Here is a 21872-nt window from a genome sequence, read left to right on the forward strand (position 1 = left end):
GGTCAGCTGGGCACTGAAATTGACATAATTTTTGTCAGTTTCCTAGCTGTGCACCACTGAACAGCAGCAATCAAACTGACCCAGGGCTTGTCTAGGTGGTGAGTTACTGCAAGGCAAGCCAGGCTGTGAGTCCACAGTGCACCAGTTTTCTGTGCCCTAACTGGCAGTGTAGGAAGACCCCAGTTTCAGAACAGCAGTGAAACTGATTAGAATCATGTAACAGGGGGTAGCCCTGTTGGTCTGTATCCACAAAAACAACAAGGAACTCCTTCTTGTTGTTTTTTATAAGAATCATGTTAATTTCATTCTGCCCCTGCAAGGTTTTGCAGGGTCCCTTGCTCCATGTCTGCCCTTCCAAGATGACGGCTTCGGAGGGATTCCTGAGGGATTCCAAAGTCTGTGGTTCAGCTCTCTGAGCCACCCAAGCCCTGCCATGTGGCCTGCCCCAAGGCCGGGTTCCCCAGGGCTCCCTGAGCTGCCCAACACTTGGGGCAGCTGGTTCTTCAGGCTGTGGGAGTCAGACAGCACAGGGAGCCAGCTGGCCCAGCAGGTGGGAAGGCCTGGGGTCCCCAGCCCTGGCCAGCCCTCCTGATGGGATGCTGAGAAGCAGGGTGGAGGTGCTGGCAGGAGACCAGGCATATTTTGAAAATGTATTCTAAGGAAAGATTTATCTAAATGGATAGGTTTTCATAGGTGCTGGAGCTAGGGGTGCTGGGGGTGCTGCCGTACCCCCTGGCTTGAAGTGGTTTCCATCTGATACAGGGTTTGCAGTTTGGTTCAATGGCTCTCAGCACCCCCACAATACACATTGTTCCAGCATCCCCGCAGGTTTCTGTAAAACACTTTGCTGTCCACAAATGGGCATGTGCCAGCATTTCAAACCCCCTTGTGAAACATTGTGACAGGAGTCAAGTGCCAGGCCCAGGAGATCAGCTGCAGGTGCTCTCACCTCCAGCTGGGGTTGTTTGCATTGCTTGACACTAAGATCCCAGCCCTGCTTGCCCATGGGATTTGCAAAGTCTTTATTCCAGCTTCTCCGGCCTGTTTCCATCACAGACAGCAGAATATTGGGACAAACTCACTCCCCGCCCCCACTGGGAAGATCACCTTGAAAACATGGAACTCGGAATTTGGAGAGCTGGATTTGACTGCCAGCCAGGCCACCAATCTGCTATATGACTCTCCTGTCTCCATGCCTCAGTTTCCCCCAGTGATAATTGTGGCCTACCTTGCTGGGGTCAGGGATAAAGGAGCCTTTGGCCAGTGTGCTCAATCACTGAATGGACAGCACCTTGCAGAGCATGGGTAACCAAAGGACCAATTTTGGTTGAGCCTTATGGCGCTAGAGCCCAGAGCCAAGACAATGGGTTCTATCTGCATCTCTGGAACCTCCTTTCCCCTCCCTGTGCCTCAATTTCCCCTCTCTGGACGGGCGATGACAGAGGGCTATATCAGGGCTGTGTACTATTATTAGCCGCCCCCTCCTGCGTTGGTGGATCATTATGTTTTCCCGTCTAGGCAGCGGATGTGGGTCAACGTTTGAGGTTTCGTTGTTGATTTTTTTAAATTTCCTCTTCAAAACAGATCAGCTTCCTCCCTCCCTGCTGACGACAGATGCATGCGTGGGCTGTGGTGCCTCAGTGCTGCGACGGGACGCCACGACTGATGGTCCCTCTCCAGAGCTAGACGGCGATCCGCTGGTCAGCCAGTGACCAGGGTCACGCTGGCACCCCCCAGCCCCGGTGAGTGACAGACCCCGCTGAGCAGCCAAAATCCCTTGCTCTGGGCACCTGTTCTAAGAGCATGCTGGGCAAGCGCTCCGCAGGACAGGGTTTGCAGGTGCGCCAGCAAAGAGGGGTCACGGCCAGAGAGGAAGAGGGTGAGGATGGGGGGTGAAAGAGGGACCCAGAGGGATGGTGTTGGAGGGGCTGTATGGTGGGCAGGACAGTGTACATGAAACAAAGGGAAATTACCCTCTTGAGGCTTTCTTTCAGAGGGTGAGATGGGGAGTGGAGACAGGTGGGGAAGTAGAAGGGATGGCAGGAGGAAGAGTTAAGAGTGGGGATGGCAGGGGATGGGGGGCAGGGGAGTAGGGAAGGGGGGTGGGGAAGGCAGGCTCAGGGCTGGGAGTGGGGGGCAAGGCAGGTGGTGGGGAGGATGGGGGCAGGCAGTAGGGGCCAGGGTGGGGGGCAGGGTTGGGAATGGGGAGGGCAGAGGGTGGTGGTCAGGGCAGGGGGTGGGGGCAGGGTTATGGTGGAGAAGGCAGAGACAAGCAGTAGGGGGCAGGGTGAGGAGTGAGGGGTGGTGCGGGCAGGGAGCAGGGCAGTGGGAGGGGTCAGGGTGGGGAGGGCAGGGGGAGGGGCAGGAAGCAGGGGCAGGGTGGGCGACAGGGTTGGGAGTGGGGAGGGAAGGGGGTAGGGACAGGGTGGGGAGGGCAGGGGCAGGCTGTAGGGGCAGGGTGGGGGGCAGGGAGACCAGAGGGAATCACCGGAGTAGAGCTGGCATATCCATGCTGAAGCATTTGTGGCCCTTTGCTTCTCTCTCGGGAGGGTCTGTGGCTGCTGTCTCCCAGCCTGTTGTGGGAGACTTGGGGGCAGGTCGGCCCCGGTCTGTTTCGTTGTTGGGTGGGGCTGCAGCTTCCAGTGGGGCTGCAGCTGCCATTGTGGCGCTGGGGTGGGGGGCTGGCTTGTGTACTGCTTGTGCCCTTCCCCACGGCGCCATGGGCCCTCAGACTCGCAGCTTCCCAGCGTGCTCCTCATTGCCCAGGAGCCAGGGCTGGGGCGGCCTCGTCCCATGGACTCCGCAGCATGTGGCAGCATGGGGTCTGGCCCAGCCATGGCAGTGCCTGGGAGGGGGCAGGATATTCCCAATGACCCCTGTGGCTTTGGTACCGTGCCCCGGGAGCCCTACGCTCCTGGAGGTGCCAACCCCAGCACGCTGCCCAGCTGCAACAGAGCAAAGTCAGCACAAGGGCAGCCTGGCAGGCGCCGGCGTCCCTGCAGTGGCTCGTGCAGCCTCGGCTAGTTCTGCCTGCAGGGGCCAAAAGTTTGACTCTGTGTCAGGGAGGGGCCAGGGTCTGCTTCGGGTCCTTTTCTTTTCTTTAAGATTTCCATTTTGGAGGGAGAGGGCAGGGTGAGGGATGGGTGGGGGGGATCAGTGATAGGTTTTAAGGGATAGAAGTTGGGGGTCTGTGTCAGTGTTTAGGGGATAGAAGGGGGGTGAGTGCTGGGGCCTGGGGAATGAAGGGGTCAGGATCGGGGTCTGGGGGGAGAAGGGGACTCAATGTTGGGGTCTGGGAATTGAAGGGGGGTCAGGGTCTGGGGGGAGAAGGAGGCTCAGTGCTGGGGTCTAGGGATAGAAGGGGGCTCAGGGTCTGGGGGAAAGGGGGGTTAGTGTCTGGGTTTGGGGGATAGAAACGGGGCTCAGTGCTGGGGTCTGAGGATTGAAGGGGGGTCAGGGTCTGTGGGGAGAAGGCGGTCCAGTGCTGGGGTTTGCAGGTGAGTGGGGTCAGTGTATGGCTGTCATTCTCATGGTAGAGAGGCTTTCTCAAAGAGGAAGGTCTTGCGATGTTTCTTGGTGGTGGTCAGACACTGGATTCTCCTGATCTCTGGGAGTGCATCTCACAGCCAGACCCCCCCTGACTGGGAATGCGGGGTCCCCAGCTCTCCTGCACTCCTCCTGGACTCTGTGATCTGCACGGTCCCAGGGGAGCGCAGCTGTTGTGGTGGGTCACAGATCGAAATTCGATCTCTGGTGTAGCTGGGGCTCGACCCGTTAGCTGCTGTGCTGATTTGGACCAAAGCTTTAAACCAGCACAGGGAGCTGGAGCCAGTGGAGGGAGCTGAGCACAGGCCTGGTATGCTCCCAGAGGCCTGAGCCATGGAGAAGGCGGGCAGCCACATGCTTAGGGTGACCATATTTTCCTAAAGGGAAAATGGGACCCCTGCATGCGGCCAGCCTGAGCCCTCCCTGCCTCCCGCCCACAGAGGGCTGGTCTGAGGTCCTCTCTCCCCACCCCTGGAACCAGCCTGATGCCCCCCTCTCTCCCCTGTGCGCGAGGCAGCCCGGGCCCCCAGCTGCCTGCCCGCGCACGGGCAGCCCAAGGCCTGCCTCTCTTCTCTCCACAAGCAAGGAGGCCCGAGCCCCCTGCCATCCACGGGGCCCAATCCGCTCTCCTGAGCCCTCCCTCCCATGCGGAGCTGGCATTGCTGCTGCCTCCCCCCCAAGTTCCTCTGCGCCCTGCTAGGGGTCGCATCCCCCTTTTTTGCCCAAACTGGGCATTTGTCCCATTTGCTCTTCCCAACAGACGATCACACAAATGCCCAGTTTTTCCAAAAAAGTCAAGACGACCAGGACAGGGCTTAAAAAAGGGACCGTCCCGGCCAAAACAGTCACCCTACTCCTGCTGCACCAGCTGGAGCCTGAACATCAATCAGCCTCAGATCCAGTGAGTTAGGGTAACCTAGCCCGGAGGTAGGGTAACCCAGAGCCAGAGAGGAGAGGCAGAGTTTCACAGCAAGCTGGAGGTGAAAGGCAGCATTATATTGAGAGCAGCTGCGGGTCCAGGCTCAGCAAGGGGTCACACAGCACCCTAAGGCTCTGACCGCTGGGGGCTGGAGTCTTGGATGGAAGGTGGCGACAGCTTGGGCAGTTATTCAAAGCGTTTCCCCTTCCCGAACGACACCATTAGGACAAAGAAAAGGAGTACTTGTGGCACCTTAGAGACTAACCAATTTATTTGAGCATAAGCTTTCATGAGCTACAGCTCACTTCATCGGATGCATACTGTGGAAAGTGTAGAAGATCTTTTTATATACACACAAAGCATGAAAAAATACCTCCTCCCACCCCACTCTCCTGCTGGTAATAGCTTATCTAAAGTGATCACTCTCCTTACAATGTGTATGATAATCAAGTTGGGCCATTTCCAGCACAAATCCAGGTTTTCTCACCCCCCCCCCACACAAACCCACTCTCCTGCTGGTAATAGCTTATCTAAAGTGACCACTCTCCTTACAATGTGTATGATAATCAAGGTGGGCCATTTCCAGCACAAATCCAGGGTTTAACAAGAACGTCTGGGGGGGGAGGGGGTAGAAAAAAACAAGGGGAAATAGGTTACCTTGGAGAGTGGGGTGGGAGGAGGTATTTTTTCATGCTTTATGTGTATATAAAAAGATCTTCTACATTTTCCACAGTATGCATCCGATGAAGTGAGCTGTAGCTCACGAAAGCTTATGCTCAAATAAATTGGTTAGTCTCTAAGGTGCCATAAGTACTCCTTTTCTTTTTGCGAATACAGACTAACACGGCTGTTACTCTGAAACCATTAGGACAGACTCCCAAGGGAAGGGCTGGAGTCTCCCTCTCTTGGTCTCTTCCAATGTGGACTGTAGCCTTTCTCTGGAAGAGGCATTAGGCAAACCCAAGTTAGTGGGCTCAGCAGCACAGAGGGACTGGGTGACATTCTCTGCCCTGAGCTATCTAGGAGTCAGACTAGAGGGTCTAATGGCCCCTTCGGTGGATCTATGAATAATTTCCCAGTGGCTCCTGGAGACTCTCCTTGGTGCTGCTCTGAGCAGCGGGTGTTTGTGATCTACTGGCTGAGCTGGGCGACTGGCACCTCCTCAGTCATGTGACAAGTCTTCTCCACAAGATGGCCACACAGGCACTTCAGCCCCAGACACTCCCCCGAAGAGAAGATCAATTTGCAGGAGGATTCACAGCACTTCCGCATGCGTCCAATATTTGCACAGACACAATCCCGCTTGCAAGGGGGTTTAGGAAACGCATGCGGGTTTGTGCACCACCCGGGAGTGCACAGGGAGGCTGGAGAAGATGGCAGTGGAAGTGGAGATGGGGTAGTGATAGGGAGAACTCTAGAAGAGTTCCTTATTCAGTGTTAGAAGAAATCAGACATTTCTGAAGTGCTTCCCTGCAGTCACATGCCACAGCCTGTTGCTGCCTGTGGTGACCTCAAGCTCTTCAGCATCAACCCAATTGTGGGGGGTGGAGGGGGTCTCCAAACACCGCTATCTTGCTTGTCCCTCAGGCAGACCCCCCTCCAGATCTCACTGTGGCGGGAGCCATGAGAGCTAAACCCAAATCCTGGCATTGGAAGTGATGGTGCAGGGCACGCTGGGGCCCAAGCGCTGCCCTGAGCGGCCCCTTGGCTGTGATTGGGGCATGGCCACACATTCAGTGGGGTGGGGTGGGGGCACTGGCCCTGATGGTACAGTGAACTCTGTCTCTCTGACTGACTGGCCCTGGTAATTCTCCCATGTGGGCCATGGACGTACGGGGGGTTGCTGCTTCCAGTTTGTCGGTGAATGTCTCTCTGCGCACGGCTTGCTCCGCCGCAGGGCTGAGATCTGTTTGCCCTCAGCAGGGGGACAGTGAAGAGAGCTCCCCCTCTGGCTCCTGGCCGGGTGCCTCACACCGGCCTAGCAGAGAAGGCAACTCAGGGAACTGGGCTGAGACCCTCCCAGCTTGTCTTACATAGGCCCTGAGCCACTCTCAGACGCTCATGACTCCTGGTCTGGGCCAGCACAAGACGGATGGCCTGGAAGGGGAGGCCATGGGCCCCAGGGCTGTTGTTCACGTGATTTAGCTATGCAGCGTCTATGATATCCTCACGGCTGCAGGGAGTGGGCGGTGGTTTCGGTAGCTGCTGGTGATGCAGGAATCCCTGAGCTAAGCTGATGGAGGGTGAGTCGGTCGCCTCCCTCGCCTGGACACCTGGTGCCTGCCCAGCTGTCATGCTGCAGGAGTTTCCATCTGCAGGAGGGGGCCGCAATTTTCCACTCAGTGGTTGGGTGGGATTATCACAGGCCACACCCCCCTCTGCCCTTGTGTATATGTGGGGAGGACATGTGGTAGCCACTGTGGGCAGGACATAAGAACATAAGAACGGCCATACTGGGTCAGACCAATGGTCCATCTAGCCCAGTATCCTGTCTTCTGACAGTGGCTGGTGCCAGATGCTTCAGAAGGAATAAAAGAATAGGGCAATTATCTCAGAGGTTTAAGGCTACCCAGAGCGTGAGGTAGCACCCCTGACCATCTTGGCTAACAGCCATTGATGGATCTATCCTCCATGACCGTATCGCTTTCTTTTTTGAATCCAGTTATACTGTTGGCCTTCAGAACATCCCCTGGCAATGAGTTCCATAGGTTGACTGTATGTTGTGTGGAGAAATATTTCCTTATGTTTGTTTTAAATTTGCTGATTAGTAATTTCATTGGGTGACCCTGGTTCTCATGCTATGTGAAGGGGTAAATAACACTTCCCTAGTCACTTTCTCCACGCCATTCGTGATCTTATAGACCTCTGTCACATCCCCCCGTACTTGTGTCTTTTCTGAGTTGAACAGTCCCAGACTTTTTAATTTCTCCTCATACGGAAGCTGTTCCAGACCCCTAATCATTTTTGATGCCCTCCTCAGGACCTTTTCCATGTCTAATATAGCTTTTTAAAGATGGGATGAGCAGAACTGCACACACTATTCAAGATGTGGGGGTACTATGGATTTATATGGTGGCATTATGATATTTACTGTCTTATTATCTGTCCCTTTCCTAATACTTCCTAACATTCTGTTCACTTTGTTGGCTGCCACTGCACATTAAGTGGATGTTTTCAGAGAAGCATCCACAATGACTCCAAGATCTCTTTCTTGAGTGGCAACAGCCAATTTAGACCCATCATTTTATATGTATCGTTGGGATTATGTTTTCCAATGTTCATTACTTTGCATTTATCAACATTGAATTTGATCTGCCATTTTGCTGCCCAGTCACCCAGTTTAGCGAGATCCCCTTGTAGCTCTTCCCAGTTAGCTTTGGACTTAACTATCTTGAGTAGTTTTGTATCATCTGCAAATTTTGCCACTTCACCATTTACCCCTTTTTCCAGATCATTGATGAGTGTGTTGAACAGCACGGGTCCCACTACAGATCCCTGGGGGACACCACTATTTACCTCTATCCAGTCTGAAAACTGACCATTTATTCTTCATTTGTCCTGGAGCTGGATCCGCTTGCTGCAGCCAGCCTGGGCCCTGCTTTCCTGTGCAGCACCCAGGACTCTGAGCTGCATTGCGCAGAGGAGCGGTGGCCTGTGCTTTGCCTACCAGGCCACAGTGCTGCTGCTGGCCAGGCTGGGGTGCTGCCTGCCAGTACCCCAGCTATCTGGCTGCACAGCAGAACCGCATGCCTGGGCAGGCCCCAATGTCCTGGAATTTCTGTCAGATCCTAACAGATCATTCCCTTTCACAGGGGTATGTTCTGCATGGCGGGTCGCTGGCTGGAAAACCAGCCAGGGCGAGGACAGCCTGTGGCAGCGGAGGGATGAGGGGTAGGGAGTGTACCCTCTGCATGGAACAGTGCCCCGTTCTGTGTGGACTCCCTGTGGAGCAGCACACGGGGGCAAGGTGCTGGGCAGGGGGGTGGAGCAGGGAGGGGCTGAGGGTTCACACCTTCCCTTTTTCTACCCTGGACTGGGCACAATATAGGCTGTAATAGCACCTCTGGGATCTCTGCAGCCTGGGGTGGCACCTCCCCAATGTCCAGCCCAACTACCCGGGTTGGGCCATGGCAATAGAATGAGACCCTCAGATTGCTCAGTGCTCCAGCTCCAGGGTCCCCACACACAGGCTCTGTCAATGCCCCTCAGTCCTGACCCACAGCCCTGCTATCTCAGCGTAGGGTTCCCCCGCCTTAGCTCTGTTGGTGAGAGCGGGAGCTGGAGCTGCCAGCAGGACCATTGCTGATGGAACTGCTCGGAGCCTATGTGCTGTACTGGGGGGGGTCAGTGACGGGAATCTGGTCATTGTTGCTGGGAAGAGCTCAGGGAAGGGAAGGTTCCTCAGTGTTTCCTCGCCAGCCAGACTCTCGGTTCTTCACTTGTCCCGGAGCTGGATCCGCTCACTGCAGACAGCCTGGGCCCTGCTCTCTTGTGCAGCACCCAGGACTCTGATCTGCATTGCCCCAGACAATGTGGTTTGTGCTGCCAGGCCACGGTGCCTGACAGTAACCCCAGCAATCTGGCTGCACAGCAGAACTGCATGCCAGGGCCCCAATTTCCTGGAATTTCTGACATGTCAAAATCAGGGCTCATCCCACCCACCCGCTCACAGATGGCATAAGCTGGGGGTGAGGGGGAAGGAGCCCACAGAGCCCATGAAGAAATGAACATGTTGCCGGCACCCAGTGCCGAGAGGCTGAACAACAGCTTGAGTGGTTCGTTACCCGGTGTGCTGCACCCAATAATCACAACGGGGTGGAGAAGCAGAAAAAGTTTATTTGAAGCTTCAAAAAGGTACAGGGAGATTTGAATCTCAAATCCTGTACAACAAAGCAGGAAGTTACACAGGCTTTTATACATTCTTTTTCCCAGCATACTTATCCAATAGCAAGCTGCTCCAAGTATCCATATAGCCAGCCAATCCAGTTCCCAGCTAGTTCCCTGATTCTCTGTATCATTTGTTAAACTATACATAAAGCTGCTTTATTCAGCATTGTTCTTCCATATCTCCCCTGTTTGGCCTTGCTTAGTTTCAGGCAGTCTGACTCTGCAACATACTGTTGCAGATTCTCAGCATAACTGCTGCGAGTGCCTCCAGGCAGGAGGGGGGGCCAAGGACACTGGGGCCTAGCGCGAGGGGGCTTCATCGACACTCGTGGTCTTCCATCCCCTCGAGTTACCCAGTGGCCATGCCCCAGTGTTCCCAACAACTCCCCCCTTTGAGAACACTCAACAGCCTTGGCTCTGAGTTTTCTCACTTGGGCTACTTATTTCTTTACAATATGACTTTGCATAAGCACTTTGTGATAGCCCTGAAGAGAATGACTTATTAACTTTTGCAAAAGGGCCCTGACACATGATACCGCACAGCATAATACCAGTAATACAAGCAATACAGGAAAGAGAATTTTCAATAGCAGGCTAAATAAACCACCAAGCCAAGACGACAAACCCCAGCCTGAAAACAAGGTTTGCAACCAATCGTTCTCTGGGGCAGTATAGGCAACCTGTGCTCCGGCTCGGGCATGGGCCTCAGCCTGTACCACCTTCTCATAGATCTCATAACTGCTATCATTTACATATACACAACATCGGGGCCCGATGAGGGCACAAACCCCTCCTTGGGATGCCAAGAGATAGTCCAAAGCCAGCCTGTTTTGGAGGGAAAAGGTCCTGAGCTGCTGTACCTCTTTATTTAATATTTTTTACTGCTGACCCTAAATCACTAACCGAGTCCTCTAACTCTAAGGCCACTTTCTCAAGTACCATCTGCAGCCTTATAGTATAGCGGCCTATGCATGCCAGGGCTGGCCCGGTAAACAGTGGCGCTATTCCCAGTACAGAGCACCCTACCAGCTTCTCAGTTGTGAGGGGATTCTTCATCTTGCCCTCCAATGCCTTAGTCAGTCGCTGCAGGGTTTTTTCTCGTGACTCAACAGAGGTGTCTCGGGCATTTCTAATCTTTCCTTTGGGCAGTGTGGCAGTTATGGAAAGATGAGGAACTCCATGAGCTATATAACAGCTACCTGTCCAGTTGGCTGGCAGTACCTTGTAAGCCTTTCGGCCACATACAAAATAGTGACCCTGTAGGGCCCAGTAAGGACTATTTCTTAAGGGGATTCCTGGGATATTTAAGGCTGCTTTTCCAAACAGTTCATATGCCCCTAGGGGGACATCCCATCCTCCTGATTGGGTACAAGTGGGGGCATTTCTAATTGTGCCATTCAAATTACACTCGCCATAGGGACCACTACAAACCCACCATTGGCTTGCTACATTGGAGATATTAACTGAACGGCAAGTTACATTTCCAAACCCCTTTTTTGTGGTAAGATTATTTGTAAGTGTTTCCCTAAAAGGGGAGGAACCATTACACCCACACTGTTGGCCTCCCCTGTTGGTCTTTATCCAATACCCATCAGCCCACTGTGTAGTAACACAGGAGCTCTTTCCCACAGGATGCCCATAGGGATCAGATTGGTTTCGGGTAAAACATAACACTCCCTCAGCGAGTACTGCAACTGAATACTCCTGGTCCTGATAGGTGGCTTGTTGTAAAGAGATCTTGTTCCAGAACGGTGAGTCCGTTCTTTCCTGCTCTTTGGTGGTGGCTAATTCTGCTAGGGTCAGGGGCAGCATATCAAGGGGCATTCCCGTTTTGGGGGATAGTGGAGTTGGAGCACACACCCAGCAATCAGTCGGGTTCGTTAAATTAGCAACATGGTGCGCAAGCAAAACAAAGGAGTTATGCTTCCGATATGCACAGTTTGGAAATACCAATACAGAGAATAACAATGTTACCCAATTAATTATCACCAGAGTCTTCCCAACCCAGGGTCTCCAGTACCTGGGTGGGCCCATTTTAGCATTAAGGTGCCCGCTATTTGTGTCTTTTAAACAGTAGCTTTAGCCCGAGATCATCACTAGATGAGGAGTCAGCAGGTTGGACGGTCCACTGTCCTGCTGACGAGGGGGCAGGTACTGCCTTCAGACGAGAGTGATGGATCCAGTTCTTGTGTCCCTCGATCTTTGCCGCTGTATGGGAGATCAGCAGGACGGTATAGGGTCCTTTCCACCTTTCCTGGAGAGGCTCGTCTTTCCAGGTGCGAACAAGCACAGAGTCACCGGGCTGTAAGGAGTGGACGGGAGAGTCCAAGGGGAGAGGCTGGGAATCCTTGGTATACCTGTGAAGAGACAAGAGAACAGCAGACAGGGAACACATATACTGTGACAAAAAACCATTACCCAACTCCCATTCCCCTGACAGAACCGGGGTGCCATTCATAGGCCATGCCCTTCCAAACATAATTTCAAAGGGACTGAGCCCTAATCTACCCTTTGGGAGAACGCGGATACGGAGTAGGACGAGGGGCAAAGCATCAGGCCATTGCAGTGAGGCTTCTTGGCACACTTTTGAGAGATGCCGTTTAAGGGTCTGATTGGTACGCTCCACTACCCCACTGGCCTGCGGTCTCCAGGGCGTATGGAGTTTCCAGGGGACCTGTAAGGCATGTGAGATGCTTTGAATGATTTTTGATGTGAAGTGTGTCCCATTGTCAGATTCCATCCACAGGGGGAGTCCAAAGCGAGGAATGATCTCCTTAACAAACTTGAGGGCCACTGTTCTGGCAGTGCAGTTACGGCATGGGAAGGCTTCTGGCCATCCGCTGAACCGATCCACTATGACAAGGAGATATTTGAACCCTTGGGTCCGGGGAAACTCAGTAAAGTCTATTTGCCACACTTGTCCAGGGCCCGGAGTGGGTTCTAGGGCAGCTGGTGGCACAAGATGTCCCAGTCGGGGGTTATTCTTTTGGCAGACTAAGCAGTCCGCTTGTACCTGGGCAGCCAGGGGTCGGAGTCCGGAAGTGATAAAGTATTTTCCCATTAGTTGGATAAGTGCTTCCCTGCCAGCATGAGTAGTTTGATGTAGTTTCTGCAGCACTGGCCGGATTAGGCCCTTTGGTAAGAGGACCTTCCCTTCTGGGGAATGGAGCCATCCCTCCTTTTCCCGGAGATCGAGTTTGTCAGTTAGCTGTCTCTCCTCCCCAGAGTACTGAGGGGTTGGAAGCTCCCCTACTGATGGGATAAGGGCATGCATATGGGCGTTCTCAGCCTGAGGGGATGGCAGGGTGGCAGCATGCTTAGCCTCTCTATCTGCCCGGGCGTTACCTCTGGCCACATCTTGATCCTCCCTTTGATGGGCTTTACAGTGTACCACTGCCACTTCTGAGGGGAGTTGTACAGCTTCTAGGAGCCAGAGGATTTGGGGCCCGTACTTGACTGGGGAGCCTTGGGCTGTCAGCATTCCCCTTTGCTTCCATAGGCCAGCATGAGCATGCAGCACACCAAAAGCATACTTTGAATCAGTAAAAATGTTGACCCGCTTTCCTTTTGACAGTTCAAGTGCACGGGTCAGGGCTATTAGTTCGGCAAGCTGGGCAGAGGTCCCAGCAGGCAAACCTTCAGCTTCCACAGTGTCATGGAGGGTCACAACAGCATAACCCGCCCTCCTTTGCCCATCTATTACAGTACTGCTACCATCAGTGTACCACTCATAATCTGCATTTGGGAGGGGTACATCCTTTAAATCCGGACGGCTGGAGTACTGGACATCTATGATCTCTAAACAGTCATGTTTCTGTTCCTCTGTTTCTGGCAAGAGGGTGGCTGGGTTAAGGGAGGGGCAAGGCTGTAAGGTGACTTCAGAGTTCTCTAACAGCTTAGCCTGGTACCGAGCAATCCGAGCCTGGGTGAGCCAAAGCCCTCCCTTTGCATCCAATAAGGCTCGGACCATATGGGGAGTATAGATTTGCATAACCCCTCCCAATGTTAGCTTCTCGGCTTCCTCAAGCAATAGGGCAGTAGCTGCGACCGCCCGTAAACATGCCGGCCAACCCTTTGCAACCTGATCCAATTGCTTAGAAAAATAAGCCACAGGACGCTTCCATGCTCCTAACAGCTGTGTAAGCACTCCTAGAGCCACCCCCCTTCGTTCATGTACATACAACTGAAACGGCTTAGAGAGATCTGGCAGGCCCAGAGCCGGGGCTTCCATCAATTTTCTTTTCAGGATTTTAAATGCCCTGTCAGCCTCTGGGGTCCAATAGAAGGGGTCATGATCTGCTCCTTTTACACAGTCGTACAGGGGTTTAGCCCACAGTCCAAACTCTGGGATCCATATCCTGCAAAAGCCTGCCATACCCAGAAATGCCCTGAGCCGCTTACGGTTACTTGGGGTAGGAACTTGACAGATAGCTTCCTTTCTTTCGCTTGAAAGCTGACGCTCCCCTTGCCGTATGTGAAACCCGAGGTACCGTACCTCTGGGAGGGCAATTTGAGCCTTACTCCGTGCTACACGATATCCCCGGAGTCCAATAAAATTCAGGAGGCTCACGGTGGCTTTAAGGCAGGGTTTTTGGCCCACAGTGGCAATTAACAAATCATCTACATACTGCAGAAGGAGAGCCTCCTCATTATCCCACTCCTGTAGGTCCCTGGCCAGAGCCTGGCCAAAAAGGGTGGGAGAGTTTTTAAATCCCTGGGCCAACACTGTCCAGCAAAGTTGCTTTTTAACCCTTTTTCGGTCCTCCCACTCGAAGGAGAAGATCTCCTGTGATGGGGTGGCAACTGGGATGGTAAAGAAAGCATCTTTCAGATCAAGGACTGAAAAATGGGTATACTGTCCCCCTATAGAAGCCAATAAGGTGTACGGGTTAGGGACAAGAGGGTGCAGAGTCTTAACCCGTTCATTGACTGCCCTTAGGTCCTGTACCAGCCGATACGTGCCATCAGGCTTCTGCACGGGTAGAATGGGAGTGTTCCAGGCTGACTGACATTCCCGGAGAATACCATACATTAGGAATCGATCTATAGTTTCCTGTAAACCTTCTCTGGCTTCCCTCTTGATTGGATACTGTTTTACTTGCACTGGGCCTTTCCCTGGTATGAGCTGAATAGTAATAGGGGTCTGGTGGGTGGCCTTTCCTGGAATCCCTGATGCCCACACGAGGGGGTACACCTGGTCTTCCCACGGACTCCATTCTGGGGCTTGCATGGCTGAGGGCTCAACTGCAAGGGTCATGATCCAGGCATTCTCAGGGTGTAAGGTAAGGGTTATTTCGGCCTCAGTAAAATGCAGGGTGGCACCGAGGCGACAAAGTAGATCCCGTCCCAGCAGAGGTGTTGGACACTCAGGGAGGTATACCAGCTTGTGGGATATAGTCCTGTCTCCCAAAGCACATTCCGCTGGGGCATACACTGGGCACTTGGTGTCCCTGCCTGTGGCTCCCACCACGGTAAGGGAATCTGCTACTGGCAACTGAAGAGGCTGATTTACGGCAGTTCGGGCCGCTCCAGAGTCCACTAAAAAATCTATTTCTGAGCTTCCCACCCGCATCTTTACTCGGGGTTCCGGGGGTAGGGTGGTCCGTCTCCCCTGACACCCCTATTCCTGCTCCACTATCGCCATCATAGGGGCACCCCCCTTTTCTTTCCTCTTAGGGCACTCATTTTTCCAGTGTCCCTCCTGTTGACACAGGGCACACTGGTTGCGACCCAGTCGTCTCTCCTGCAGGCCCGGACGGTCGCGTCCATGGCCCCTTCCTCCCCGGCCACTTCTCTTAGTGCCGGCCTGTACCGCTGTTACCATCAATCTCACTTGCTTTCTCTCCTTCTCTGTCTCTCTCAGACTATAAGCTCGGTTTGCAGTCTCTAAAATTTGTGCCATGGTCATACCCATTAAATCCTCCTTTTTTTGTAACTTTTTCTTAATATCAGGGGCTGCTCTGCTCGTAAAAATTCCCTTAATAATTGACTCAGTTGCCTGATCATCGGGGTCTGCATTAGTGTTCTGTCGAATGGTGTCCCGAATACGCTGTAGAAAGGCCCCTGGGCTTTCTTTTAAATCCTGCATTACTTCATATGGCTTTGCCCAATTATTATGTCGGACAGCCGAGTGACGGAGTCCATGTAAAAGCAACTCCTTATAGGAGGTAAGGCAGGTCATATCCCCATGATCATTTGGATCCCACCTGGGGTCTGCTCGGGGGACTTGTGCATCCGGGTCAGGGACATTAATACGATCCCGGTCGTACCGTCTCTGCGCCTCCTCCCTTGCCTTGGACACAACCTGTTGTCTTTCAACCTCAGACAATAGGGTTCGCAGGAGGACGTTACAATCATCCCAGTCCGGCTTGTGACTACTGAGGCACCCCTCAAAGACTGATATAAACCTGCTTGGGTTGGTGGAAAACTCTCCTGCCTGTGCTTTGAAAGCAGCCAAATCCACAGGATTAAAGGGCACATGAGTATAAACCTGCATAGTTGTGGCAGGACGCCTGTCTGATCCAGACCGGGCGACTTTAGTTTCGGTGATTAAGGGGTATAGGCCAACCATTGGGGACTTACAAGGTGTGGGTGTAGGGGCCGAAGGGGACACCGGCTCTGCCATTACAGTGGGGGTGGGGGTCTGGGGACTAACATTAGCTGCTACCGAACCAGTCGGAGTCAGATTACAGCGCTGTAAAATATCTGGTCGAGTACATAAAGTCAGAAACAAATGCGCATACATATGTTCATTCCATTTCCTTGTTCTCTGACAGAACAGGAGTAACTGAAGGATCGTGTTGTAATTAATTGACCCTCCTGGTGGCCACCACTCCTGGTCCTCTAGTTGATATTGAGGCCAGTCAACTGTACAGAATCGTTTTAATTGGCTCTTAGTCATCGGATCCGCACCAAATACCTTCCAGTTTGCTAGAATGCACTCTAGGGGCGTACACCGTGCCCTAACCTCTGAGCTCTGTCCCTGTCCCATACCTACAGGGTAACTCTGGGCGTCCCCAGGTTCCAACAGAGCATATAATCCGGATTTCAAAAGGTTCCTACCTTATCCAAGGGACCGGTTCTTCACCGTGGTCTGCAGCTGCTCCTCCCCCACGTCTAAGGGACCGGTTCTTCACCGCCGTCCACAACTGCTTCTCCACTATATGAGTGCGTTGCACCGTTGTGCCCTCCGGGGTCGATCAAATCGCGTCTCCTCCGAGGCCCCCGATGAACTCACCGGTGCGCGCTGGGCGTCGGTTCTCGCCGCAATCCTCGACCTCCAGGAGGGGTCCGGGCAAGGCTAAATTGCAGCCTCGTCGCCCACTCAGGGACGCCAAAAGCTGTTGCCGGCACCCAGTGCCGAGAGGCTGAACAACAGCTTGAGTGGTTCGTTACCCGGTGTGCTGCACCCAATAATCACAACGGGGTGGAGAAGCAGAAAAAGTTTATTTGAAGCTTCAAAAAGGTACAGGGAGATTTGAATCTCAAATCCTGTACAACAAAGCAGGAAGTTACACAGGCTTTTATACATTCTTTTTCCCAGCATACTTATCCAATAGCAAGCTGCTCCAAGTATCCATATAGCCAGCCAATCCAGTTCCCAGCTAGTTCCCTGATTCTCTGTATCATTTGTTAAACTATACATAAAGCTGCTTTATTCAGCATTGTTCTTCCATATCTCCCCTGTTTGGCCTTGCTTAGTTTCAGGCAGTCTGACTCTGCAACATACTGTTGCAGATTCTCAGCATAACTGCTGCGAGTGCCTCCAGGCAGGAGGGGGGGCCAAGGACACTGGGGCCTAGCGCGAGGGGGCTTCATCGACACTCGTGGTCTTCCATCCCCTCAAGTTACCCAGTGGCCATGCCCCAGTGTTCCCAACAAACAAAAGCTTAAAAAAAGATCCCCTGGCAAACGTGCCTCACCTGAGTGAAAGCCAAGTTGCCCTGTCTTCACTGCTACGTGTCCTGTGCTGGCTAATTCGAGTTCAGAACATGTCCCTCTTCCCATATAGACACACCCTGGGAATCATGCTGGGCGCTGGGAAGGGCAGCAATTCATACAATCATAGATTCCAAGGTCAGAAGGGCCCACTGTGATCATTGAGTCAGACTTCCTGTGTCACATAGGCCAGAGACCTGCCCCAAATAGAATCATAGAAAGTTCCTGTTTGAACTAGAGCATAAGATAAATCAGGTTGAAAATTGCTAGTGAGGGAGAATCTACCATAGCCCTTGGTAAACTGTTCCAATGGTTAATTACTCTTATTCCCAGTCTGAATTTGTTTAGCTTCAACTTTCAGCACTGGATCATGTTAGAATCACAGAATCATAGAATCTCAGGGTTGGAAGGGACCTCAGGCGGTCATCTAGTCCAACCCCCTGCTCAAAGCAGGACCTAATCCCCAACTAAATCATCCCAGCCAGGGCTTTGACAAGATGGGCCTTGAAAACTTCTAAGGATGGAGATTCCACCACCTCCCTAGGTAACCCATTCCAGTGCTTCACCACTCTCCTAGTGAAATAGTGTTTCTTAATATCCAACCTAGACCTCTCCCACGGCAACTTGAGACCATTGCTTCTGTTTTGTCATCTGCCACTACTGAGAACAGCCGAGCTCCATCCTCTTTGGAACTCCCCTTCAGGTAATTGAAGGCTGCTATCAAATCCCCCCTCACTCTTCTCTTCTGCAGACTAAATAACCCCAGTTCCCTCAGCCTCTCCTTGTAAGTCAAGTGCCCCAGCCCCCTAATCATTTTAATTGCCCTCCACCTGACTCGCTCCAATTTGTCCACATCCTTTCTGCAGTGTGGGGAACAAAACTGGACACAGTACTCCAGGTGTGACCTCACCAGTGCCGAATAGAGGGGAATAATCACTTCCCTCAATCTGCTGGCAATGATCCTACTAATACAGCCCAATATGCCGTTAGCCTTCTTGGCAACAAGGGCACACAGCTGACTTATATCCAGCTTCTCGTCCACTGTAATCCCCAGGTCCTTTTCTACAGAACTGCTGCTTAGCCAGTCGGTCCCCAGCCTGTAGCAGTGCATGGGATTCTTCTGTCCTAAGTGCAGGACTCTGCACTTGTCCTTGTTTAAGCTCGTCAGATTTCTTTTGGCCCAATCCTCCAATTTGTCTAGGTCACTCTGGACCCTAACCCTACCCTCCAGCGTATCTACCTCTCCCCCCAGTTTAGTGTCATCTGCGAACTTGCTGAGGGTGCAATTCATCCCATCATCCAGATCATTAATAAAGATGTTGAACAAAACTGGTCCCAGGACCGACCTCTGGGGCATGCTGCTTGATACCGGCTGCCAGCTAGACATTGAGCCGTTGATCACTACCTGTCGAGCCCGACAATCTAGCCAGCTTTCTATCCACCTTATAGACCTTTCCACCCTATAGACCTTTATCCACCTTAAAGGTCTATCCACCTTATAGACCTTTCATTGCTAGATAGAAGAGCCCATTCGGAAATATTTGTTCCCCATTTAGGTACTTACAGACTCTGATCAACTCACTCTTAACTTTCTCCGTTCTGGGCACTAGGAATGGGAGTGGTTCCAGGTGCTGGGAACGGGAGTGGTTCTGGGCACTGGGCAATGGGAGAGGTTCCAAGTGCTGGGAATGGGAGCGGTTCCAGGTACTGGGAACCGGAGCGGTTCCGGGTTTTGGGAATGGGAGAGGTTCCGGGTTTTGGGAATGGGAGAGGTTCCAGGTGCTGGGAATGGGAGTGCTTCTGGGTGCTGGGTGTGACCGGTTCTCCCTGGGGTGCCACCTGGAACGGGGGTACCACTGAGCCCTCCTGACCCACCAGCCTGGGCTCCCTTTACACTGTACTGCCGTGACAGGTCCTCAAGCCCCCTCCAGCACACATACAGGTAGGGACACACTCACCTGCAGGTACACACAGATGCTGAGATCAGCTTGGCGTGGGAAGGCTCAGCTAAGGAACTGCCCAGTCACTCAAGTGCACACCCCACTTTGAAGGGTAAACCCAAAGTTATATCATCTTGCGCTGCACAGGGAACTGTACAGCGTAAGCTCATAAAATTCGCCCCCTCCCTCAGTGTGGAGAGGGATATACACAGCTTTCTGCCCCAAGTAATGACTTGCACACACACTGGTTTTAGACAAAGCAAAAATAAATTTATTAACTACAAAAGATAGATTTTAAGCGATTATAAGGGATAGCCCACAGATCAAAGCAGATCACCTAGCAAATAAAGCAAAAATGCAATCTAAGCTTAATATACTAAAGAAATTGGATATGAATACTAAATTCTCACCCTAATTGTTAGTTTAGGCAGTTTGCAGAGATTCTTGAGGGAAAGCTGCACCTGCTTGCATCTTAAACCCCCAGGTATTTCTTTCACAGGCTAGAAATTCCTCTAGCCTGGGTTCAGCCCTTCTCCCCCAGTTCAGTCCCTGTTCCTCAGATGTTTCCAAGAGTCTCCTTTGGGCAGGAAGTCCATGAAGAACCACGATGATGTCACTCCGCTGCCTTAAATAGCTTTTGCATATGGCGGGAACCTTTCATCTCCAACTTTAGTTCCCATGCCTTTCAGTGGAAAAACACTGGTATTCTATGATGGAATCCAGTACCAGGCAACTTGGTCACATGTCTCTGTAGGGCCATAGCAGCCATGTGTCAGAGGCTGTTTGTAGCATCCTCGGGAAGGCTCCCTGGTGGAAGAGTAGCATCTTCTAAAGACCGATTGTTCTTCCTAATGGTCCTTCCCAGCCAGCCATCTAGGCTCGTTGCATTCTGCCTAGTGAGCATTTCCAAGGTGTACACACATTTGTAATAGATACATACACAATAGTCCTAACTTCAGATACCAAAATGATACATGCATACAAAAAGGGTAATCATATTCGGTAAATCATAACCTTTCCAATGATATCTTACATGACCCATCTTGCATAAAATACATCATAGTTATGCCATAATCATATCATAATAATATTACTATGAAGAATATGGGGCGTAATGCCACACTGGGAATGGGAGAGATTCCAGGAGCTGGGACTGGGAGAGGTTGCAGGCACTGGGAATCGGAGAGATTCTGGGTGCTGGGAACGGGAGACGTTCCGGGCGCTCGGAACGGGAGAGGTTCTGGGAGCTGGGAACAGGAGCAGTTGCAGGGGCTGGGAATGGGAAAGGTTCCAGGTGCTGGGGAATGGGAGAGGTTCTGGGTGCTCAGAACGGGAGCAGTTCTGGGTGCTGGAGAACAGGAGAGATTCTGGGAGCTGGGACTGGGAGCGGTTGCGGGCACTGGGAACGGGAAAGGTTCTGGGAACTGGGAACAGGAGCGGTTGCGGGCGCTAGGAATGGGAGAGATTCTGGGCACTGGGAACGGGAGAGGTTCCAGGCACTGGGAACAGGAGCAGTTGCAGGCGCTGGGAATGGGAAAGATTCCGGGTGCTGGGGAATGGGAGCGATTCTGGGCACTGGGAATGGAAGCAGTTCTGGGTGCTGGGAATGGGAGCAGTTCTGGGCTCTGGGAAGGGGAGAGGTTCTGGGCCCTGGGAGCCCGTGGGAGGCATGGCTCCCCTGGTGAGCTGCAGAAGGCGACCCCCGGCTGTGCCCTGTCAGCAGAGACCACAGGAGGTGTGGCTCAGCTCAGACATGGATGCAGTGACTGACTGTTGGTTTCTCTCAGGGTCTTGGCTCTGCCCAGAAAGTCCTGTGGCCCTGCGAGCCATGGAGGCTGCATCAGTGCTGAGCCCCTCATCCTGGGAGAAGCGCAGAGCGTGGGTCCGGCAGAGCCGGTGCTGGCGTACCACTGTGCTGGAGGAGGAGGCAGCGGTGGCCGTGCGGGATGTGTCCGGGCTGCAGCCACCACATCTAGACGATGTCTTCTTCGAAGGTGGGAGAGCAGCTGGGGAAGTGGGCAGGGGTGGGGTGAGTGTTGGGGGTGGGGGGGGGATGGGTTCTTCCTTTAACTCCTGTGCTGTGCTTCCCAAGGGGCCGGTGTGCACGGCGGGACTGTGTCCGCTCTTGTTCACTCTGAGCACTGGGCAGCACAACACCTGCCCCTCCCCTCCCCCCTCCCCCCCATCCCCTTTTCAGAGCTGCAAAAACATCCCTGAAAAAGTTCCAGGAACTGAAAAAAATTTCCATCAAATGACCCTACAACTGACCCTGATGACCCCATTCTGGACCTTGGGCCCAGCCCTGTGGCTGCATCCCTGACCCTAACAGATCATTCCTGACGCCAAAGCCCCCAATCCCAACCCCTGCCCCTGTTCCTGGGGCTGAGACCTCTCCTTGTAGAGTGGCCAGGGCCTTGACTGGACCTTCCCCCTTGGACCTGCACCCTCTGTCTACAGGAGGAAGAGGCTCAGTGCTCAGCCTGAGATGTGAAGCTCCCAGCCAGTGCAGGGCCCACTTCCCAGGAAAACCCACTGAGATCCCCAGGCTGGTGCACCCACCCTGCTCATCCCAATGAGCATGCTGTTCTGGGACTGGTCCTGGGGAGGTCATGGGGCTATTGGCACAGAGAGGTGCAAGTTGG

General features: G+C 53.0%; 1 protein-coding gene across 3 annotated transcripts in view; it reads left to right on the plus strand.

Moving 5' to 3' along the window:
* The first annotated feature begins 1647 nt into the window (after positions 1 to 1647).
* TESPA1 (thymocyte expressed, positive selection associated 1) overlaps positions 1648 to 21872 on the plus strand; it is a 37627-nt gene continuing 17402 nt past the window's right edge. For 2 of the 3 annotated variants that reach the window (XM_077838780.1, XM_077838782.1), the window contains exons 1-2: positions 1648 to 1742; positions 21018 to 21224. In XM_077838780.1, coding sequence (XP_077694906.1) covers positions 21059 to 21224 — 166 coding nt within the window. In that variant the 5' untranslated portion in view covers positions 1648 to 1742; positions 21018 to 21058. Of the gene's footprint in view, positions 1743 to 17937; positions 17994 to 21017; positions 21225 to 21872 lie in introns of those variants that run through there. The other variant, XM_077838781.1, reaches the window with a different exon arrangement.

Source organism: Eretmochelys imbricata, chromosome 20 (assembly GCF_965152235.1).
Source record: "Eretmochelys imbricata isolate rEreImb1 chromosome 20, rEreImb1.hap1, whole genome shotgun sequence".
Lineage (NCBI taxonomy): Eukaryota > Metazoa > Chordata > Testudines > Cheloniidae > Eretmochelys > Eretmochelys imbricata.